Here is a 22,108-nt window from a genome sequence, read left to right as displayed (position 1 = left end):
TCCTACTCTCAGTTTAACTAAAAGGATAAACATTCATACTCCTAGTTTAACTAAAAGGATAAACATTATAACTGATAAACGTTTACAACAGATGGACATTATCACTTAGTGGCTAAGCATTATCTTTTTTGTTACTGTGCCACCAGTGATTACTGCAGAAGTCTGGCCCCATGTTAATCCTTCGAACCACCCTGTGCCACCAGTGGTTCCTGCAGAAGTCTTAGCCTACGTCAATCATTCGAACCACCACCCTGTGCCACCAGGGGTTCCTGCACAAGTCTTCGCCCAAGTCAATCCTCCAAACCACCCTGTGCCCCCGATGGTTCCAATTCTGCCCAAGTCAATCTTGCAAACCAAGGCGAGGCCATTTATCAAAATGGACCAACAATACTCAATGTCCAGCAAATGCTCACTCTTCAGCAAATGCGCAGGACTGCTCAGGTTCGCTAAACCAGCTTCAATCCATTTTTTGTTTTGTTTTTCGTTTTCGTTTTTGTTTTTAGTTTTTTTTCCTCCCAACTCTTCTACACGTGTTTTCTCTCAAGCTACTTCTTTCCACCAAGTGAAAGTGCATTTGAGAATAATTCTGAAAAGTATTTCTAACATTTGAATTATAAAAATTTTCAAATATTAAAAATATTAAAAGTCATATATAGGTAGAATGAAGAGAAAATTAGAACAAATGAACTTTAATTTTTTGGTATTTTCGATACTAAAAGGGTGTTTTGATGCAAATGAACAAATGAACATTTTGCTGAGAGAAATTCTCGGAAGGAGTGAGAAAACCTTCTCTCTCTCTCTCTCTCTATATATAGCCTCTAAAATTAAAATTTAAAACATACATGCATCAGAATGAGTCAGCAACTAATACTACACTCTCAATATGCTAATTAATAACTTCACACAGGCAAGTTCTGTTACTTTATAGAAAAAGAAGAGAGGACAACATACTCTGAAAAGAGTTCTGAAACGAAATTCGGTTTCTTCTTTCAAACTTGAGTAATAGGAGCTGCAGTTGGCTGTGGAGATTGGGTATCGGATTTATTCCCACAAATCCAACGAACAGGTTTACATATAATAAACTCAAAAGCCTTTTTCACGGTCCAGAACAGTCCTTTGAAAGCTAGATATAAACAATAAAAGAGGACAAAGATGAATATTGCAACCCCAATGGCAACACCTTTGAGGAATTTTGCAACAAAATTTTTGGAAGATTCTGTGCAACGTCCCAGGACTGCTGAACGTAAAGGTGAATATGAGAGAAAAAAAATGGGGACAGGAAGAAATCCAACCACACTCCAAACAGCATTTTTCCTACTATGTGTCATGATCAGGATGATTGTTGCTCCAAACGCCACCGCCATCATTGAGACCGAGAGGATCATACATATAATTCCCTGTTTCAGCTTCTTAAAAAGATATGTTTCGAAGTCTTGTAGTGGAAATGAGGATGTAAGGATGGAGAGAAATATACCCACAGATGTCAAAGCCAAAGTGAGGGAGAACACATCAGCTAATATGAAAACCACAAACAAGGGTTTAGAGTTAAGGATTGGAATACCGGTGTCTTGATTAGGACCTCCTGGTACCGTGTAGGCTGCTGCAAAGGCAACAGTGGCTATGAAAACAGAAAGAATGGTGCAATTCTCAGTGGTGCGCATTAGCCATTCCTTGGCATCTCGATGGAGTCTCTCATTCCTAGCAGCAAATAATTCTTCAGCAGTCTGGTTATCTTTGTTGAGAGGCTTGGTCAAATGCATCTTACAGGCTGACTTCACTTTCTGCACCCACACATACAATCACAAGTAGCACCGTTATTCTAATGTAACACATACAAGCATTTTTGTTCTTTCTAATCCCTCCATTTATCATTAGACTAAATTAAAAATATTAGGGAAAAAAAAAAAAAACCTTCAAAGTAATTATTCATGAACTTTTAGGTTGTCTTTGATTCTTAGACGATTCTTAAATAATTTGAGGGAAGTGGAGAAAAATAGAGAGAAAAAATATAAGGAAATAACAAGTGAAAGAAAAAAAAAAGATTTAAACTCAAAAATCGTTTTTAAAAATTAGTTTGAACTAATTTTACTTATTTTAGCTCTTATCTAAAGATTAAATAATTTCAAAATATTCAAGTTTTTTTTTATTAATTTTAATTGTATTTTATTTTTTATTTTATATTTTATATATTAAAACAAAAATGAGAAATTTTTTTTTAATACTTTTTTCTTTCTTTAGTACGTTTCTAATAACTTAAAAACTTTAAGGTCAATTAGTGGATTTAAACATGGTAAGAGTAACTGGGTCTTGAGTTTGAATCTCGTTGGTGTTCGTTGGTGTATTGTTTATTTACTCTATGCATTAATTTAACCTTGTGTAAGCCTAAAAAAGCCTATAGTGATAACTTGAAGGATCATTTTACAACATTGAAAAGCTAATTTTCATATCATACACAAAAGTGATGGCCAAAGAAAAATTGATAGGTGGTAATAATGATCTTATTTATATTTGTTAAAAAGGTTATATTTATCTCTATTTGTGAAACCAATCTCAGTTTTGATAATAATAAAATAAAATTTAAAACTAATAATTTATCCTAAGTATGTTTAGGTAAGAAGATTTTCAAAAAAATAATAAAAAATATTCTAAATCAAATAAAAATTAAAAAGAAGGAAAAAACCTTAAAAAGAAAAAGAGTCAAGACCCATTCCCTAGGATCTCTTTTGTTAAACTATTGGTGCACTAGGTTCATAGCACATTACATTATTATTGAAGTACATTAAATCATCCAAATGTCTAAATGGATTTTATTTTCTTGAATCTAATCCTTCCTAATTAAGCTTTTTTTAAAGGGTTTATGAAGTTGAATAAAAGTTTCCAAGAATTTCAGTCCTCAAACTAGCTAGGGTCTTTTATACACTTTACAATATAATTGGTTGAAGTAGAGAGGAACTGATTAAGCCAGTTAGGCTCGACTTGGTGCACTTGCATTTTTTTTATTTTTTTATTTTTCTAGAAGTATACATTCAACCAATCAAAGTTAAACCTAAATTAGTTAAGGATAAACCTCAGCCAGTTGAGCCAATTGAACAATGGTAACCCCAATAACTAGTAGCCAATTGATTGGTCGAACCTAGACTGTGTCTAACAACTAGTTTGAGTTTCTAAATCCTATTTAAACATTTCAAATTTCTTATATTGATTAGGAAAAAGTTTTAAATCAATCTTAAATATTATTTAAGCCTTGTTAAAGTGTTTTCAGAGTGACTTGCTTTCAAACTTGTATTCATCTTAGTACTATAGGAAAACCCATATTTCTTTATTCCCTATACCCAGATCAATTTAGGTACATGCAAATCTTTCCTAGGCTTTATCTAAATCTTATACTTAGCAAAAACAAGCAATTTTAAATAATAATATGATTTAGATATCAAAAAAGAAAACTTTAACTTAATTTGAATGTTTTCAAATCAAATCCATGCAATGAAGTATTTGAATGAAGTCGTTGGAAGTCTCATAGACTCGTCTTCCGCTCGATGTCTCTTCCTTAAACCTTGGCACTCAACCGATGGTAAGAAGAGGAAGGTAGAGGCTATGACTCTTTCTTTGAAGATGGAAGACAACTCTCAAGAAACCCTCCCTAAATGGGTATTTATAAGGTTCTCCATAGGCTTAAGTGACTAGAGCCCATTAGGGGCTTAGGTCACTTAATCTAGCCTAAAAAGGCTCTTAATTGATTAATTAATAAAATAGGGCTATACAATTAATTAATTAACTCAATTTAGAAACCTTGTTCACTAACTCATATGCAATCTTGTCTAATTATCAAAATGTTTATATGCATAAAAGTGAACCAAGATCTAATCCAACTCTCATAGACAATGTCATCAAGGTATATGAGCTTGAATAGGAACCATTGGGAACCCATAAGAGAATTAATTCCATAAGAATTCACTTTTGAAGTTGATTCAACATCCCATGATAGAGAATCAACTTCACTTCAGTACCCTATGTAAATAACAATGAGACAAAGCTTGGATTTGTGACCTACTATCCATTGCATGTAGAGTGCTCCCCATGAACCGGTGTCCATAATCTAATAGGTTAATGTTATATCACCTATCAAGATTAGCCTTCCAATCCTTGAGTTACATATCTCACCTATTATATGATTAATTGACATACTCTACCTTCAAAAAGCATATGTTTAATTTCCACTAGTGGAAATGTTATGACCAAAGTCTTCTAGATCACATGTCCTTTGAATCACCTAAGGGGACACACTGTCTCAAACCCATAAGATATTATGGTGCCTCTATTAAGAATACCTGTTACCACCACCAGCCTCCATCAACAATGACCCTATCCATAAGGATATGTGACCACCTTAGGGTCTCACCCATAGGTTAAAGCCTCAATACCTTCTCAAGGTTGAGAGTCTATGCAGTATGGTAGCTTGGTGAATCATGATAATTAATTAATAGTCTTACATCATGATTCACCATAAGTTCTATCCAGTGTGCATTGCATACACTAGTGTACTCACTATGGGAAAACCATCCTGATAACCAAGACAAGTCATCCCTCTAATTAGGAGATAGTGCACTACAGTCTCACATGGATTTCCCAAATCCGTGAACCGATTGTGAACTACTTATCACTCTACAAGGAACCCATGACTTGGATCTTTTGTGCAACTCCTAATGCACTTAAGTCATATACAATGCAAGTGATGTGAGCATGTATGCTCAAATGACTAATTAATGCATATGGGAAACCAAAAAACATAGATAAATAAATTTATAAATTAATCTCAATTTGTTACTTTATGTCATGCTTTATAAGGCTCAATCCTAACAAGTACATCATTCAATTCTAGTTTTTGTGTATTTCATTATACCAAAATTGTAAACTAGAAGTTTTATTCTTATCAAATTTTTTCTTATACATCTTATGAGTTAGGCTTAATTGTATAAGGTATCAATTTAGTGAAAAATTTAAGTGTGAGGTATCACTTAGGGTTGTCCAAGTGTGGAGTGTCACTTGGGGATCTTTAAGAGTGAGACGTCTCTTAAACAATGAGGTATCACTTAAGAAAAATTATAAGTGCCCATTAGAGCTAGTTAATCCAAGAGTAAAGTATAAAGGCTTCATTTGGAAGCATAAGTATAGTGGAACCTTAAGCTTGGATTGAAGCTTGAGGATAATGGATATAGGTTGAGTTGCTTCAAACCACTATAAAATCTTAAGTTCACATTTCTTACTTCCCTTACTCTTTTTACTTTATATGCATATTACAATTGTCACTTTCTTTGTAAGTTTAAATTTATAAACAGTGATCATCACCTTATTCAACTTCCCCTTCCCTTCCTCCCACCCCCTCACTTTCCTCTCTCTTCTAGGGTGATTACCTTAGGTTGGTATAACTAGAATCATAACAATTGATATCAAAGTAAGGCCTTTTGCTTAAAACTTAATAATCTGTAAGGAATAGAAAATCAACCTAAGTTTCTACTCATGGGAGATTTCTCAGTTTCAAAATAGATGTCAGATTCCAACCAAAATTGAAAACAATAATATATATCATATTCTTTTTTAGATATGATTATAGGTATTCAAAAACAAAAATGACTTGGTTTTTAAAGTCTATTGATTTTGATTTATGGAAAGTCATTCAAAATAGATATAATATTCCAACAAAAATTGAAAATGAGGTGTCCATTCCAAAGTCAATCCATGAGTGAAATGAGTAAGAAAAGAAAAATGCATAATTAAATGCTAAAACTATGTCATCTGCTAGACTAGAGTCCTTATAAGCATGATATGATGTAATTAGATTCAGAATTAAATTCCTAAATGGATTTTTATTCATTTCTAAAGAATCAAAAACTCTTCTAAAGGAATGGATACAATGTCAATCATCATGAAAAGGATGATCAAATTGGCATAAGAAGTTTAGAAATGCTTCAAATTGTTTTTTCTATCTTATCGTATTGGTTTGAATTTTTTAATAAAGAACAATTGAAAATGTATTGAATTTTGATCATACTAAGAAAAATCATTTTAATGAAATTGACATAATTGCTATCCCAAGGTTTGGATTAATAAGAAGTCATCATTTATGAAAACCTTAGGTGAAATAAAATGATCACATGCTTGCATGTTTTAATGATGTTAAATTATGCATGTTATGTGTTGCATCGTTTAAATTTCATATGTTGGGAAATAACGATATGCTTTACATGAAAAATATTTTATTCCCTTACCATTTTTAGCAAATAATGCTTTAAATTGGAAAATGCTCTAAGATTGAGAAAATTTTCATTTGAAATATATTTTCAAATGAAAAAGAAAAGAAAGAGGAAAAATAATGTTATGATTATTATTTATTTTTTGTGACATTATTTATGATTGATTAATAAATTCTCTTATCATACTTAATTGAGACTTTTTGTTGATGACAAAAAGGAGGAAAATTAGTAATAAGTTATTATAGTACTAGGATGATAATATTTGTTTCAGCAATCTTGAATATTGAGGCTTCATACTTCAATTATTACATACATGCATGCGTCCTATTTTTTATCTTCCCAATTGCTAATTGCTCTTTGTGCTGTTAATATTTGGTTATATTATTTTTTTAGCACCCTAAATATACTCCTTAAGATTCTTAAAATTGAACATTTTCTAAAAATCAAGGAGCATATATTCAAGGGGGAAGTATTCGAGCAACTTTGATTTTGTCATCTCAAAAAGGAGGAGATTGTGAAACTAAAGTTTGGTTAATTTTGGTTTTGATGATAATAAAACAAAGTTTGACACTAATGATTTATTCTAAGTATATTTAGACAAAGATATCTAAAGAAGCAATAAAAGAAATATCAAGTCAAAGGAAAATCAAGAAGAAGGAGAAGACTTCAAAGAGAAGAGGAATAAAGACCTATTATCTAGGATCTTTTTGTAAAGTTGTTAGTGCACTAGGTTCATATTACATTACTTTTTTATTGAAGCACATAAATTCATCCAAGTATCTAAATCAATTTTATTTTCTTATAAACTTAATGATTTCATGTTCTTGATTAAAACTATGAATCTAATTCTTTCTAAACTCGTTTTAAAAAATTTATGAAGTTGAATATAAGTTGTTAGAGGTTCCAAGCCTCAAAATAGGTCTTTTATGCACTTTACAGTGCAATTGGTTGAGATAAGTAAGAACATGTTCAGTTGAGGTGCACTTGCACTTTGTTTCTTTTAGTAGCACGTGTTCAACCATTGAGGTTAAGCCTTAAATAGTTGAGTCGATTGGCCAACGATAATCGCAATGGCTAGTAGTTGGTCGATTGGTTCATCGACTTCTTAAACCTAAACCATGCTTAACAAGCATGACTAGTTTAGGTTTCCAGCTCTTATTTAAAGGCTCCAAGATTCTTGTATTAATGGAAAGAGTTTTAAAAGATTATTAAATATTATTTAAGCTTGAAGGAGTGTTTTTAAAGTGTAGTTAAAGAGTTCATCTTAGTGCACCATTCAACCTTCTTTTCCTTATATTCCATTATGCAAAAATTGTAAACTAGAAGTTTTATTCTTATTGAATATTATTTTATATACCTTGTGAGTTGGGCTCAATTGTAGGGTATCACTTGAGGGAAAAATTTAAGTGTGAGGTATCACTTGAGGGAAAAATTTAAGTGTGAGGTATCACTTAAGGTTTTCCAAGTGTGAGGTATCTCTTGGGGATCTTCAAGAGTAAAGCATTTCTTGAGGAAAATTATAAGTGCCCACTGAAGCCAATTAATCCAAGTGTAAACCTTGAAGGCTTGATTTGGAAGCTTTGGGATAGTGGAATCTAAAGCTTAGGATTGAACCTTAAAGAGAGTGGATGTATGCTATGTTGCTTGAACCACTATAAAATCTTAAGTTTGCATTTCTCTTTTCCTTTTCTTTCTTTACTTTATATGCAATTGCATTTCATTATACTTGTTATATTGTTACATACAATTGTCACTTGCTCTTTATATTTAAATTTGTTAAAAGCAACCATCACCCTATTCACCCTCTCCCGGGCAATTATCTTAGGTTGGTATAGTTAAAATCCTAACACTATTTATTGCTTCTAGGTTTTATTTCTTAGTACCTTGGTTTTATTTGGAATATGATGATCTAAATTTTATTAAATACATTAATGACTCAAATTTGAAATTTAGTACCTAATAAGTACCTTATCATTTTCCTAACTTGGATACATATTTTTCATCCATTACTTAATAACTTATTATTATTATTATTATTATTATTAGTAGTAGTAGTAGTAGTAGTAGTAGTAGTAGTAGTAGTAGTAGTAGTAGTAATGAAGATTAATAATCAAATGACTTGGTACAAGTCTATGCATGAGCACAATGTTTATGGTTATCATTAATGGGTAAGTAGAAGTGCACCTTAAACAACAGCAACTCTTTTTGTAGTTGGGATGCAGGGCTTTGCATCTTTTCACTAGCTTGACTTTTTCTTTTTAGGCCAACCATATGTAGTAAGGAGTTCCCTTTGTTATCTGTAGCTGATAATAGACTTCTTGCAAGCAATTCAGATTTTGATACTATATCAAAAATTTCAATATGATGGTAAAGGATTGCCACATGTAGTATGTTCATTCCCTCCTTATTAATATGCTCAAGTGCTTGAGGATGACAAACCAGTATTTCTTCAACAATGTCTTGAATGTTTGATATTGTTGCCAAAAATAATGGAGCTTCATCGCTCTTCTTGTACTTGTAGTTGGTTGAACTTTCTTGGTAGTTTTGCCCTTCATTGTCTTGGAAATTTTGTCCTTTCTTTTCTTGGGATATTTTTTCTTCCTTTTCTATATCCAACTCCTTAGTCTCACCTAAGCCAGCTTCTTGAGAATTAACACTAGCATGCCATGATTTATCATTCTTTACCAAAAGCTTGACGAGTCCTTGAAGTGAATAGCATCTGCTTTTAGTAATATGAGACATGTTAGATTACTTTTACATAATATATTGAAATACAAAAATGTATCACAAGTAAATAATCTAGTATTATATGATGTTTAGGTATGGAATATTATTATATTGAAGAGAGTAATTGAAGTCTAATAGTACATATTAGTCCAACCACAACTTTCAATAATACATTTGTAATTTAATCGGTTATAAAGGGTGAGGATTATTTTACAATTTTTTTTACAAGTAGTGCGTAAATGGATCTATAAAGAAGATTTTTTTTTTTTTCTTTTTGTCTTTTGTCTTTTTTTAATACTTTCTAAAGGCCTTTTAAAGTTATTAAAAATTGGGTAATTGCCAAAAATGAGAAATAGTTACATGGAAAAATAGTTTCATTTCTTTTCTACATTGCCTTTGTATTGAAATATCAATTTTTTTTGTACATATTTAATTTATTCAACATTGCCTTGGTATGATATATACCTCAGAGTTGTTCTTTAAAAGTGTGATATTTGTATGAAAATATTTATTTTTAAAATTTTCCTTATTTCACTTTGAGTAAAATAAAAATGGATTCTAGAATATGTGCATGTGAAGGATTCCCCTTTTGGTCACTCCTAATCATATAATTATTTATCTACCAAAAATTTCACATAGCATGACTGAAAGTTATATACCTAAATTATTGAATAATCTCTTATACAACTTATGTAACCTAGCATAACTTAATTTATAGAACCAAATATTTTTGAACAAAAAATTATATATATAACTTATAAAATTTTCAGTTACCATTTTCAATAATCACTTAATAAATTTGAGTTTAAATATAGATTTATGAGGGATTTTTTGTCATCCATTAGAAGTTGGCATCATATGGTTTAGAAAACATCATTACTTTGTACTTGATTATTATGATTTACATATTTAACTCTCATTCCTTGCTATAACTAAATGTTTTTTCTTCATTTCTTTATTCAATGGTCTAGATTTACCTATACACATTAATGACTAAAATTCAAAATTTAATAAAATAATAAATCGATATCCTAAATTTTTCTTCTATGAAATCTAAAAGAACAATTGAAGCCTTTTTTAGCCTAGCAATAGGCTTGGGTTGAGTATTGAGTCTTTTGAGCATTTCAGATGTTGGTCAATTAAGAATTGTTGTACACTCAAGAAAGAATTCATGTAGTTTGAGAAGCAATTTGCAAAACCTATTAATAACATTTTGGTAGTTACAAATTGTAGTGAGAAGCTACCCATGTGTGTTTTTTTAATTTTTTTTTCTTTAAGGAATTATGTATGATAAAATTTATGAAGTATTTAGTTTGAATATATTTAAGGATATAAGAGAAATAATGATATAGTATAATTTTTTAATTTAAATTTTTTTATAATTTTTTTTTTATAAATTTTAGTTTTTTGATATTTAATTATTACACAAAAAATATAAACATATTCATTAAGAAGATTATTATGATAGTTTTTATATTTTGGATGATAAGGCAATGAAATTTACAAATAAAATTTGTTAGCCCAAGGGTTCTCCTAATCGCGATTTGATGATAACAAATTATGGTTAAGTGGCTAATTGGTTTGAATTATTAAGAATTTCAGGTGTTAGTTTGGAAATTCATTAAATGACTCAATGGATGCAAGATCAAGACATTTGGAAGACCTTTAATCATAAGAAACATATGTAAGATGAATGCATGGGTGCACTTAGGATTTTTAATGAATTCCCTAAATTTTTATGGCCAATGCCAAGGGAATTTTGATTTTTGGTAAAAAAATTGACCATTTTCTAAGTATATGTCTATATGATGTTCTATATGATGCATATGATTGCATGTTGCGAGAGCACCACCCGAGTACTCCCCTATGGCTGCTTCCTTTCCCAAGTATTCAAGGATGCTAGCATTGACCTTAGTAGAGAGATGAACTTTGAGGCTCCTAGTACATATGATACATATGATGATCAGTCCATGGGGTGAATGAAATTTGAGAAGACTCCAGATGGTTTTTGGATCAGAAAAATAGAGAGAGCATAGCCACGAGGACAAGATAGACACACCTTAGAGTTAAGAAGAAGACAGGGATTAAGGAGATGAAGAGTGGAATAGACCCTCAGGGTGGACTAGACCCTCAGAGTGGCCACTAGTAGAGAGGGCCCAAGCTTGATATTCCCTCGCTTTAGACAGAGATTCCTTCATAGACTAAGGGTGTTTAGTTTGAGTTCACCTTCTCTGAGCCGATGATGACTTAGTCGACTTTTATAGATGGACCATCTACTCAACGATTATACACCGAGCCCTCCTTCTCTTAACCAACATTCACTAAGCCCACCTATACTGAGATACCATAGCCTTAGGCACCTTATACTCTTGACCATGCTCCTTGGATGGATTTATATGCTCAGATTAGCTTTCTTGGTACTTTTCATGAAGGAGCTTGCAGTGGTCAGTGACACACGATTTTATTCTATGGAGGATGGACAATATCAAACTGGGTTCACTTCTTAGTTTGAGTATCTCCAATAAAGGATTGATTGCATTAAGGATTACAAGGTGCATTAGTATGATGAGATTGTGGCCTACTTGCATTCGATGTTTCCATCTCCACCTCCTCAACCTTGATTTGTTGGACACCCCCCTTGTTCCTTTTTTATGTTGCCAAAGGGGGAGATATTTTAGGATATAGGAGGCTAGAAATAGGAGACTCATACATGCATATCATCTTTGTTGGATAATACATTGCTTATCTTTAGTTATGTTAGTTTGATTGGACATATGATGTACTGACTGATACATTTGACTTATGATATATGATATGCTTATATATTTAATGACTTGTATTGTTTATTGTTGCAATACTCTTTAACATGTCTTGATCTTTTTGTTTTCAATTCTTAAATTTTGATTGTTAATCCATGATTGGTTTAAGGGGAAGATTATTTTCCTCCTAGACAATCAAGGTTTTTCATCATAAAGAGGGGGAGATTGTTAGCCCAAGGGTTCTCCTAATCATCTTTTGATGATAGTAAACCATGGTTAAGTGGCTAATTGGTTTGAATTATAAAGAATTTCAGGTGTTAGTTTGGAAATTCATCAAAGGACTCAATGGATGCAAAATTAAGACATTTGGAAAACCTTTAATCATAAGAAATATATGTAAGATGAATGCATGAGTGCACTTGAGATTTTCATATCTTTTCATGTATTTTTAAAAACTCGATTTATGCATTAAAGTTACATTTCCATAAAAAAACCTGAGTTTTATCAAATGAACCTTAGGCAAATGATTTCAAAATTGGCATATTAATTTACCTAAAGACCTTGCCAAGTGTTAGAAGAGAAAAAAAAAAAAAAGATAGGTTTTTGGGCCAAAAAAGGTGAACAGGTTGAGGCAATGACCAACTGGCTCAATCGACTAAGGTACCAGTCGATTGATTACACTTTCCTGGTCGAGTTCTGATCGAGAGATGCAAAAAATCTTATCTCTCTTTCAGTAGCCTTTCTTTTTCGGTCGGGGAATATGTCTTCCCGATCGAGGTCCGATCAAGGCCTAACGGTCACCTACCATGCATTTAATGCTCAACGGCTAGTGAACCAGTCGACCCCTAACTTGACCAATCGAGGCTGCTTTTTGGCATTTTGGCTCCCAACGCTAGAAACCTATAAACTGAGAGCTCCACTTCATTTATGAGCAGGAGTTCCCTGCATTTATTTGTTTACCTACTTGTTCTTGCCGCAAAAGCTCGCATTCTTTCTTTGGTGCATTAAACCTTCATTTGCATATTCCTTAATGCACCCTTGTGATTCTTCTTAGCTTTTAGGTTGTATTTGATCCCTTGTTGAGTTAGGTTGAGAGATTTAAGCTTATTATTTGAGTGTTAAAAGCTTCAAGTGAGTAGAGATTTGAAGGGATTGTGTAAGAGCCCATTGGAGCTAGAATCCAAGTGTAAAGGTGATTAGAAGCTTAGTTGAAGTTTCAAGTATATTGGAACCCTTACTTGGTTAGGAGCTTGAGAAGAGTGGACGTAGGCAAGGAAGTGCTAAACCACTATAAAATCTAAGTTTGCTTTTTCTAACCTTATCTATTTATATTCGTGCTTCTTGTGTTTAAATTTATTGTGTTTGAAAAAGAATTTTTAAACCCCAATTCACTCCACCTCTTGGATGTTTTTCCCTATTAAGATTAGCCTTTATTTTCTCAAATTAATTAAGTTAAAATAATTAAAATTAATTAATTTAATCAAGTTTTATTTTAATATTTCCTTTCTTTTGCATGGGATGTTGAAATATCATAAATATCAATAGTTGGTCTTTCTCTTGGTGGACTAATATTCTATTGATATATTCGACAATATTGGCCAATTTTTGGCAAGCTAAGATTTCAACCTTTTTTTTTTTGTATCAAGGCTAGTATGATATATTGAAATTTTGATTATATTTCTAGAAATTTTAATCTATGTAAATAACTACCATGTTTTAATTTTAAAAATAAAAAATAAGAAGTATATCCAATTGATACCTTAGTGCTCATTTAGATATGCTTCTTGGTTTTTATTTTGAAGGGTAGAAAATAATAATAACTTCTATGATATATATAAAATACAATAACTCTTATATAAAAAGTACAAACTTAACTTATGTTTTTAAAAATATAAACTTAACTTATATTTTTAAAAATTACTTTTAAATTTTCTAAAATTTGAAGTAGTAATTTTTTATTTTTTATTTGATATCTCATCTTTTTAACAATTTTTAAAAATTATTCTATTTTTGAATTAAGTTTCAAAGAGTTCTTATATTTTATAGAGGTATTATGATTACATTCTATTTTAGAAAAGAGAAACAAAAAGTTTACCCAAATTACACCTTATTGTCTATTGGATACACTTACTATTTTTTATTTTTAAATGTAGAAAATAGTAATAGTTTCTATATATATAAAATATAGGATTTCTTAGAGGTTTATATTGAATATTTTATGGATTTAAAAATTGATTGAAAATTTGAGATAATAAAAAATTTTACTATCTCAAATTATAAAATTTATTAAAGTAATTTTTAAAGACATAAGATATGTTTACCTTTTGTTTTAAAGTTTATACTTTTTATTTAGATGTCTCATATTATCTATATATATATATATATATAGGAAATGGAAACAGTGGGTGGTTTCAAGGCCACTAAATAATAAATGTGGTATCCTACATTGGATAAGGGAAAATTTTTTTAGTATTATATACATATATATAGATAGATAGATAGATAGATAGATAGACTTCTTTTAACCTTGTAGACACATTTTAAAGTCGCGAGGGCTTCTTTAGGTCCATGGTGGTTAATATCTACACGATTGAAAGCGAGTCGTTACAGATGTATCAAAGTTGATCCTCGACTCCTATGTGAGGGTTTCTTTCGGCTTCATAAGAAGTGTTTCTCTAACTGACCCTACAATCTCGTGAGACACAACGAGGATATTGTATCTAGATGACGGAGGAGGGGTTGGGGTATTTATGATATCTCATATGGGATAGAGGAATATATATATGAGTTTCTCTTAATCTCATAGACATATTTTAAAGTTGTAAGAGTCCCTTTAAGCCCAAAGTAAACAATATCTACACGATTGGGATGAGACCGTTACGATAGATATAATTTTTAAAACTGACATTTGAATCAAGAAAGGAGGTTTTCTTGGTCAGACCATGGATGAGGCATTTTTACAAAAGACTGATCCTATTCTTCCTCCTCTTAGATAGATGCATTAAATTGAAACAAAATCTTATTTACTTAGGAAGTATGTCCAAATGAAGCACTAAAATTTAAATTTCTAATTATATTTTAAATTTCTTATGCAAGAGCTTTTAAGAACACTAACCTTCAAAATAAATAAGTATGGTGCTTACCAAAACTTTTCATATCTCACCTTTCATCACTTGTCTTGCTGTTATCCTTGGGGGGCCACTCTGGAAAAGAACTTCAATTGTGAGATGTTTAGGCCACTATTTGTTAGGCAAAAAAAAAAACATATGTAACAGAAAAGGAAAGAAGAACTACTTAACAATTATAAGAAGTTGAGGAAAATAATTAATGGTGAATGGATATAAAAAAGAACCAAATTTTATAAAACAAATCCATCATACCAAATCCTTATTTTATTGGACAGGAAAATTTGAGGGGAAAAAGTTTACATCCATTAGAGCCCCATTTCGTAATATGGAAGAAATTATAGACATTGAATTTTACTTGCTCAAGTTCCATTCTACACCATGCATGGGTTCTATTTTATTTATTGAGTGAATAAATATTAAATCCATTAAAATATTTTCAATTGAGTTGGATTAACTTGAAAGCTTGAATGTAAACCATACATTGTTTTATAAGATAGCTAATTAATTTGTTTCCGAACTATATTTTTCAAAAAAAAAAAAAGGTGAAAAATATATAAAACTATATTTAGCATTCCAAAATTATGTTAATTCCCATACCTAATTTCTAAAAAAAGGTTATTATCTAAATAAAAAAACAAGAGTAATTGAGTAAATGAAGAATAGATATTGATGAGGGAGTTAAATGTACTATACTGGATTTAATGAGTATCTCCATGAGTCCTTGTGTCAGTACTGTTGAGATCATGAGTTCCTCCATGAATCCTCGTCTCGTTTTTATTTTCTTCTTTTCAAATGCAATTGGATTGCATGCAAGATATTGAAGAGCAGTCATTGAATCTTGATCTCTTTCTTCAATTAAATATGAAAAGGTCTCCGCAATAAAATGGGCCAATTCTACTTCATGTTAATTTTGTAAGAGATAACACAAAAAACAAAAATGTTATATTAGTAAACTAATGTTGTCTTTGCATCCCAAAAAAATATTTGAAAAAGAAAATATACATAAATTATCTTATTTGATTAATTAAATAAAATCAAAATTATTTAAAATTTATACATTTTTATAAACTATTTAATTCTTATAAACAAAGAAAAATAAATTTGAAGATGATATTTAAGTAAAGCTTATTGATTTTAAACTTATTATTAACTTTTTTTTATTTTTTTATTTTTTGGATTTTTCTTTATTTTCTTTCCTTTCTACTTTCTCCATTTCTAAGATCCACATGGCATGCACCTAGACTAAAGTGTATATGTAAATTATCTAAAACGTGTAACTTAATATTTTTTTACAAGTAACATATATGTTTTGAACTTTAAAAAGAAGACAAGATATGACATGTCCCCTTAAAGTATAAACTCCCTTTGTACAAACCCATCACATCCCTTTAAAGCTTAACCAATTAAATATGAAGTTTAAAAATGATTTTAAGTGGGTTATGAATTTTCTTCACCAACATAGTTTTGGGTACCATTTTTAGGCCTAAAAAAGAGGTTTTGAATAATAAACTCTTTTGTTGTACATTTGATTACATTTAAGAAGTTGTTTGGAGAAAAATATTAAGACTTAAAAGTAGCAAAAGTTACAATATAGTAACTTTTGGCCAAAAAGGGCTTTGGGAAGCTAATATTTCTTTCAAAGGTTTTTTTTTAAAAATATATATGAATATTTATAACTTCATTTAAATTTGGTAACCAAACATTAAGTGTCCGAGTACATTTTTAGTATTTTTTAAGAGTAAAATATAGTAATAAATTCTATATTAAAAATAGAACCTTATATCTTTAAAAATTTTGCAACTTGAGGTAGATAAATTAAATATTTTGATACCTTAATATGTAAACCATTTTTCCTTTTTTTTTTTTTTTAATAAATCATTCATTGCTTTTCAATGTAAGTATCTACAAATTCTGGTATTTTATATGAAGTTATTATTATTTTGTAATTTTAAAAATAGAAATGAAATGAAAATAATAAATCTATTTTCAAGAAATTAAAGATATTTCTTAAGAAGTTCCTTTAAGGAGGAGTTAAGCTACTTCGAACAAGGCTTTCATTAGAACATGTACTAATCTTTTAAATTTTCAGCACTTAGGTTTATTAGAAAACACTATCTAAAGCTTTGTTTGGATTGTAAAATATAGTAGAAAAAATAAAAATAAAAATGAAAAGTTAATTTATCTTGAAAATATGAAAAATAAATAAAATAGAATAAAAAATAATTTGAAAAAAAAGAAGAAAATAATGAGTTTTCATACACTCATGTAAAAATAATTATAAAATATAAATCCTCTAAAAATAATTCAAGTTTTATGCACTCAAGGATCAAAGGTCGTAATTAAGATGGTTGAAGGTAGTATCTATATTATTAAAATGTAGCACCTGAATGGTCAAAGATACTAACTTCGATCAAAAAGTGTATAAATACTAATTATTTTTATATAACTATTTGAAATTTATATTTTATAAACTTGAATTATCATTTTATGGTTTTTTTTTCATTTGAGTGTATGAAAATACATTTTGCCAAAAAAATAAAATAGAATGAAAAGCAGGAGAGAAAGAAGAAAAAGAAATTGCGAGAATGATGATATAAGAAAAATCTATTATGTTGAACCTTTTTTCTAATATTTATTCAAAATTTTCTTTTCTGGACTTTTTCTTATTTTTATTTTTGCATATCTCAAACATATTTTCCATCATCCTCCTATTTTGTCACATCTTGCAAGAACTTGAAACATCCTCACCTAACGTACCTAGATTGGTTGGGGTTTAGCCTTCCTTAACCTACACTTGGGATAGCCCATAATTTCTATATTTAATAATAGAAATGGATATTATAGGAAAAAACTTGCAGATGAATTGAGATAAGAACTCACCAAAACACTCGGTGAAGATGGAAATATGAAGAACTGTTGTTCTATCATTCCTCTGCAAATACTGTTTACCATCTTCTGGATTTCGTTCCGTTAGTTTCATTTCCCCAGCCAGAAACTTAAACATTTCAGTTTGGCCGTAGCGGGCTGCACAAAAAATAGGCGTCTCTCCTAAGTCGTTACGCGCAATTTGCAACTCTGTATCTCTCTTCAACATCTCCTCCGCCACATTTATCATAGTATCACTGGCGGCTACTTCGTGGAGTATATTGCTGCCGGCGTTGTTTTCTGTATCGGCAAGTTCATGGTTGCAGTCTTTAGGCAACATTTCCAGTAAGTCGCGTACCAGTTTACTTCGTTTGAAGCGAGAGGCCATATGGAGGACTGTGTCATTGTAAACACTAATTCTCTGTAGCGGGCCTTCACGATGAGAACTGCAGAGTTGGGTCACCTTCTTGTCGTCTTTGCTGATCAAGTGAAAGAACAATTGAGTTTGGAGTTCCTGTTGGTCGGTAGAGTTGGTGTCGGCCATGAGAGCGTCTTTGGAGAGGGATAGGGTTCTTACAGTGTTCCACAGTCACTGCAAAATCCCTTTAATATAATTTGAGGATGCCACAGGGTTTACGAAGATATGGTTGGTGCTGGTAGCCGGAGGAGTCTCAAATCTCAATCATGCTTGGAGTCACTCCGCAATGATGAGTATTAATAATCTTTTGTAAGCAAATAGATTTTAAAATGCAAATAATTGATTGATGATATCTAAGAAATTCAATGTTTGACAGATTTGAGATAACAAAATTTGAGAGAACAAACTGAGTAATAAAAAATAATAGATACATATTATTTAAAATCTATTTTTTTTATAAATTTAAGTTGTTAAGTAATACATCCCATCTGCAAAAGTTTTAGCAGTCAATAGAAAATTATTATCTCCCTTTCATTGATGATCAGGCAAGCCAAGAATTTGTTCGGTGCATGGGGACATATTTTTAAAGTAATTGTAATATAAATAGTAAATAAGCTTAAATGGAGCACTTCTTGATAATAATAATGAAATAGATTTCCACAAGACTTAATATTTGAATAACGTTGTCATCAATGCTGTTACAACTAAGCTAAGATTTATTTATTAATTCATTTTCACTCAATTTATGTGTTTATGTTAAAAATTCACAATTCCATTGATAAGTTACTATGATAAATTTTTTAAAATTTAGAATATTTATTTTAATGAAGAGTCCATAAAAAATAATTAAAATGTTATGAAATATAGGAATTTGTTGGATTTTGGGTGCTTATAAATGGTCGTTTATATTGATATAAATCTTTCTAAACTCTCTGTAAAGGAGACATACTAATGAAATAACAATTCCATTTTTCAAGCATTTCAATTTATTTTCTTCTTATTTATTCTTCTCATTCTTTTAATTTATAATATGTTATCAACATGATGCTTTGGGTAGAAAAAGAGAAGAATTTATTTATAAGAATCTTTATAGGTAGGTAATCTTATTTTCTTCATACACTCTTATTTAAAAAGATGTTTGAAAAGTGGTATGTTATTGTATTATATTTTAATTTTTATAATTTTTTATTTACTTTATTTCATAGTTGGAAGCCACGTAAGTCTTGTTTTATATAATCAAACCAAAAATTTGTAATAATTGATATTTTAATTTTGTCATAACCAAAAATTACATAGATATTTTTTTCATAACCAAAAGTGATGGAAACAATCTCTATTGACAATTACTTTATAGCCAAAAGTTACATTTACAATTTCTAATTCTCTTATATAATTTGAAGTTGTACAAAACAAAAATGCCAAAAGTTATAAAGACAATATCTAATTTTGTTGTATAATTAGAAGTTATATTACAATATAATTGTAAATTGTTTTATGTTATTACAACATCACTCAAATATGAAGTATTCATAGCCTGATGTTGTGCAAAAAAGGCAAGTAAATTAATAAATGTTAAAATTCATAGCTAGAAGCTATATGAAAAATATTTTATTATAAATTTATATTGTACATAGCCAAGAGCAATATAATTGTTATTATTTATAACCTAAAGTTATGGAACTGAGAAAATTAATATTTTTTCCTTTATCAAAAGGATATCTCAAAGTTGTTAATATGTATTTTCTTCTAAAATTTATGTAACCCAAATTTATAAGAAAAATATTTATAACCTAAAGTTGTGAAACTATTATTTTTACATTTTATTTTAATTATGCAAAAATATATTATATTACGAAGCTATAATAACCAACATAATATTTATATATTATAGACAGATTAATGCTTTGTACATCATTGCAAGCTATACAAAATAGGCAACTATATGATAATGTTTTTTGAAATCCTATAACTAGAAGTTTTAAGGTCGTTGGTACAAATATTTGCATATAGGAGTAAAATTTTGGGTTACATGAAGGCATGATCTTTATACTTAATATTCTTGTCTTAAAGATGATATTTGGAATATTTTATATCCTAGTTGTTTATTGCACAAGAGTCTTTCTATATGATATAAAAATTGAGATTAATCATAATATTTGTTTTCCAATATTTGAGTGTGATATATAAGCCTAAAATATGCTTGTTATTCATATAGAAAGTTGAGATTTTCATAACATAAATACTTACATTTCAAAAATTCTAGATAATATCTTTTTATTTGTTTGTACACAACTTCAATTTTTAAATATTCTAAGAAGCATGTATAAGAATTCCTCTAATGATAAAAAGAAAAAAAAATAAAAAAAATAAAAAGGTTTGGGTTTATGCATTGAAAATTTGATACTGAAATTACATGCTAAAAATATTGAAAATTATATGAAAAATCAAGTCTTTGATGTTTTGTAAAATAAATGTTTGTTTGGGAACCTAAAATAATTTTAACCCTTTTTTTTTTTTTTAAGTTTTTAAGTATGTTTTAAAAATATTTTTATATATATGGTGCTTTATTTTTAATCATTTTTTATACTTGTATATTATTTTTTAAAACAGTCCTCAGAAAATAAGTGAAAATAACTCAAAACAACTAAAAGATGTCATTTGAAACACCCCACTTTATATTTATAAGAATAGAAAAAAGTTTTCTACTTTTTATTACCAAAAATGTTTTCCTATTTTTTCATTCTGAAAAACATAAAATAATTTTAAAAAATAATTAACAATTATGCCCTTTGTTTACATAACACATCATTTATTATGGTGTGATTTTCATTTTTATGGATAATATTTATCAATAATATGGAAAGAAAGTATTATATTTATAAGGAGAGATTTTAAAATTTCGTCTACTTTTAGACACATTAACATATTTGTTTTTTCTTTTTTTGAATCTTCAAGATACATATTTGAATAGAAAATATCTTAATTTAATATGAAAAGATCTCATTTTGAATATTATAATATTGAAAATATGTATTATTTTTGGTATATCTTAGAAAATATATATCATTTCATAAGATCTTGTACAAGAATATCTATGTTGACATATTTTAGAATTTTTGAATATTTGAGATTGATAGAATATACTATTTTGATTTTATGACATGAATGATTTTTTTTTTCTTTTTAAATTGTATTATGAATTTTTTAATATCATGCTTGATGAAAAATGAAGATTTTGTTCTAATTCATTTGAAATATCCTATAGCATGTTCAAGATGTTTAGAACACATTAAAAATAAATCAATTATCCTAGATTTCAAAGAACAAATTGTAGATTCAGGTTTAGATCAACACAACAAGCATGAAAGGATGAAATTAATTCACAATCTTAGAAAATGATTTTTGAGCCAAAAAAAAAAAATCCTACAAGATTATTTAAATACAGAAAGAATATAAAAAATAATTAAAACTGTCGTGCTAAGATTGATTTGCAAAAACACTTCAAGTGTTAAAAATATTTCAAAGCTAAGATTGCATTGAGTTGGTACCCTATGCCTCTGCAATGGGTAGCCTTATATATGTGATGCTACGTACTAGATTAAATATTTACTTTATTGTAGGTATGGTGAGTAGATATCAGTCAAATATAGGTCCAAAACACTAGAAAGTTTCAAGCACATACTCAAGTATCTTAGAAGAATGAAAGATTATGTACTTGTGTCCCAAAGTGTTGAGATAGTTCAAAGATGTGATGTAAGGGTTGAAAAGATACCTTCTATGGACAACCTAGCAGATCCCTTAACCATGAAATTGACAAGGGGTGTCTTTATTGGTCATAAGGATAGCATAGGTTTCATATGAGTATCTAGTATGCATAGATAGTATAATGCTTTGAGGGCTAGCGAGAGATTGTTAAGATAGCCCTTAAAAAGCATGGCATGATGTAATAGGTTTGGAATT

At 29.5% G+C, this 22,108-nt stretch overlaps 1 protein-coding gene across 1 annotated transcript; it reads right to left on the bottom strand.

Moving 5' to 3' along the window:
- Positions 1-1,253: 1,253 nt before the first annotated feature.
- On the bottom strand, positions 1,254-18,274 carry LOC117910980. The gene is made up of 4 exons (XM_034825152.1): positions 17,746-18,274; positions 15,559-15,759; positions 14,901-14,940; positions 1,254-1,781 (listed from the first exon to the last, which is right to left on the bottom strand). Exons 1-4 carry the CDS (start codon positions 18,272-18,274, stop codon positions 1,775-1,777), a joined length of 777 nt encoding a protein of 258 aa, XP_034681043.1. The 3' UTR covers positions 1,254-1,774.
- Positions 18,275-22,108: the final 3,834 nt, after the last annotated feature.

This window comes from Vitis riparia, chromosome 3, assembly GCF_004353265.1.
Source record: "Vitis riparia cultivar Riparia Gloire de Montpellier isolate 1030 chromosome 3, EGFV_Vit.rip_1.0, whole genome shotgun sequence".
Classification (NCBI taxonomy): Eukaryota; Viridiplantae; Streptophyta; class Magnoliopsida; order Vitales; family Vitaceae; genus Vitis; species Vitis riparia.
Note: the sequence above shows the minus strand (reverse complement) of the source record. Positions and strands in the feature narration are given on the sequence as shown.

Excerpts from the sequence above, each read along its gene's own strand:
- LOC117910980 (XM_034825152.1), bottom strand. The coding sequence starts at position 18,274 with ATGGCCGACACCAACTCTACCGACCAACAGGAACTCCAAACTCAATTG. Across the intron at positions 15,760-17,745 it reads CATCTTCACCGAGTGTTTTG|AATTGGCCCATTTTATTGCG; the intron begins GTGAGTTCTTAT and ends AACATGAAGTAG. Across the intron at positions 14,941-15,558 it reads GGAGATACTCATTAAATCCA|AGTGGCCCCCCAAGGATAAC; the intron begins GTATAGTACATT and ends GTTCTTTTCCAG.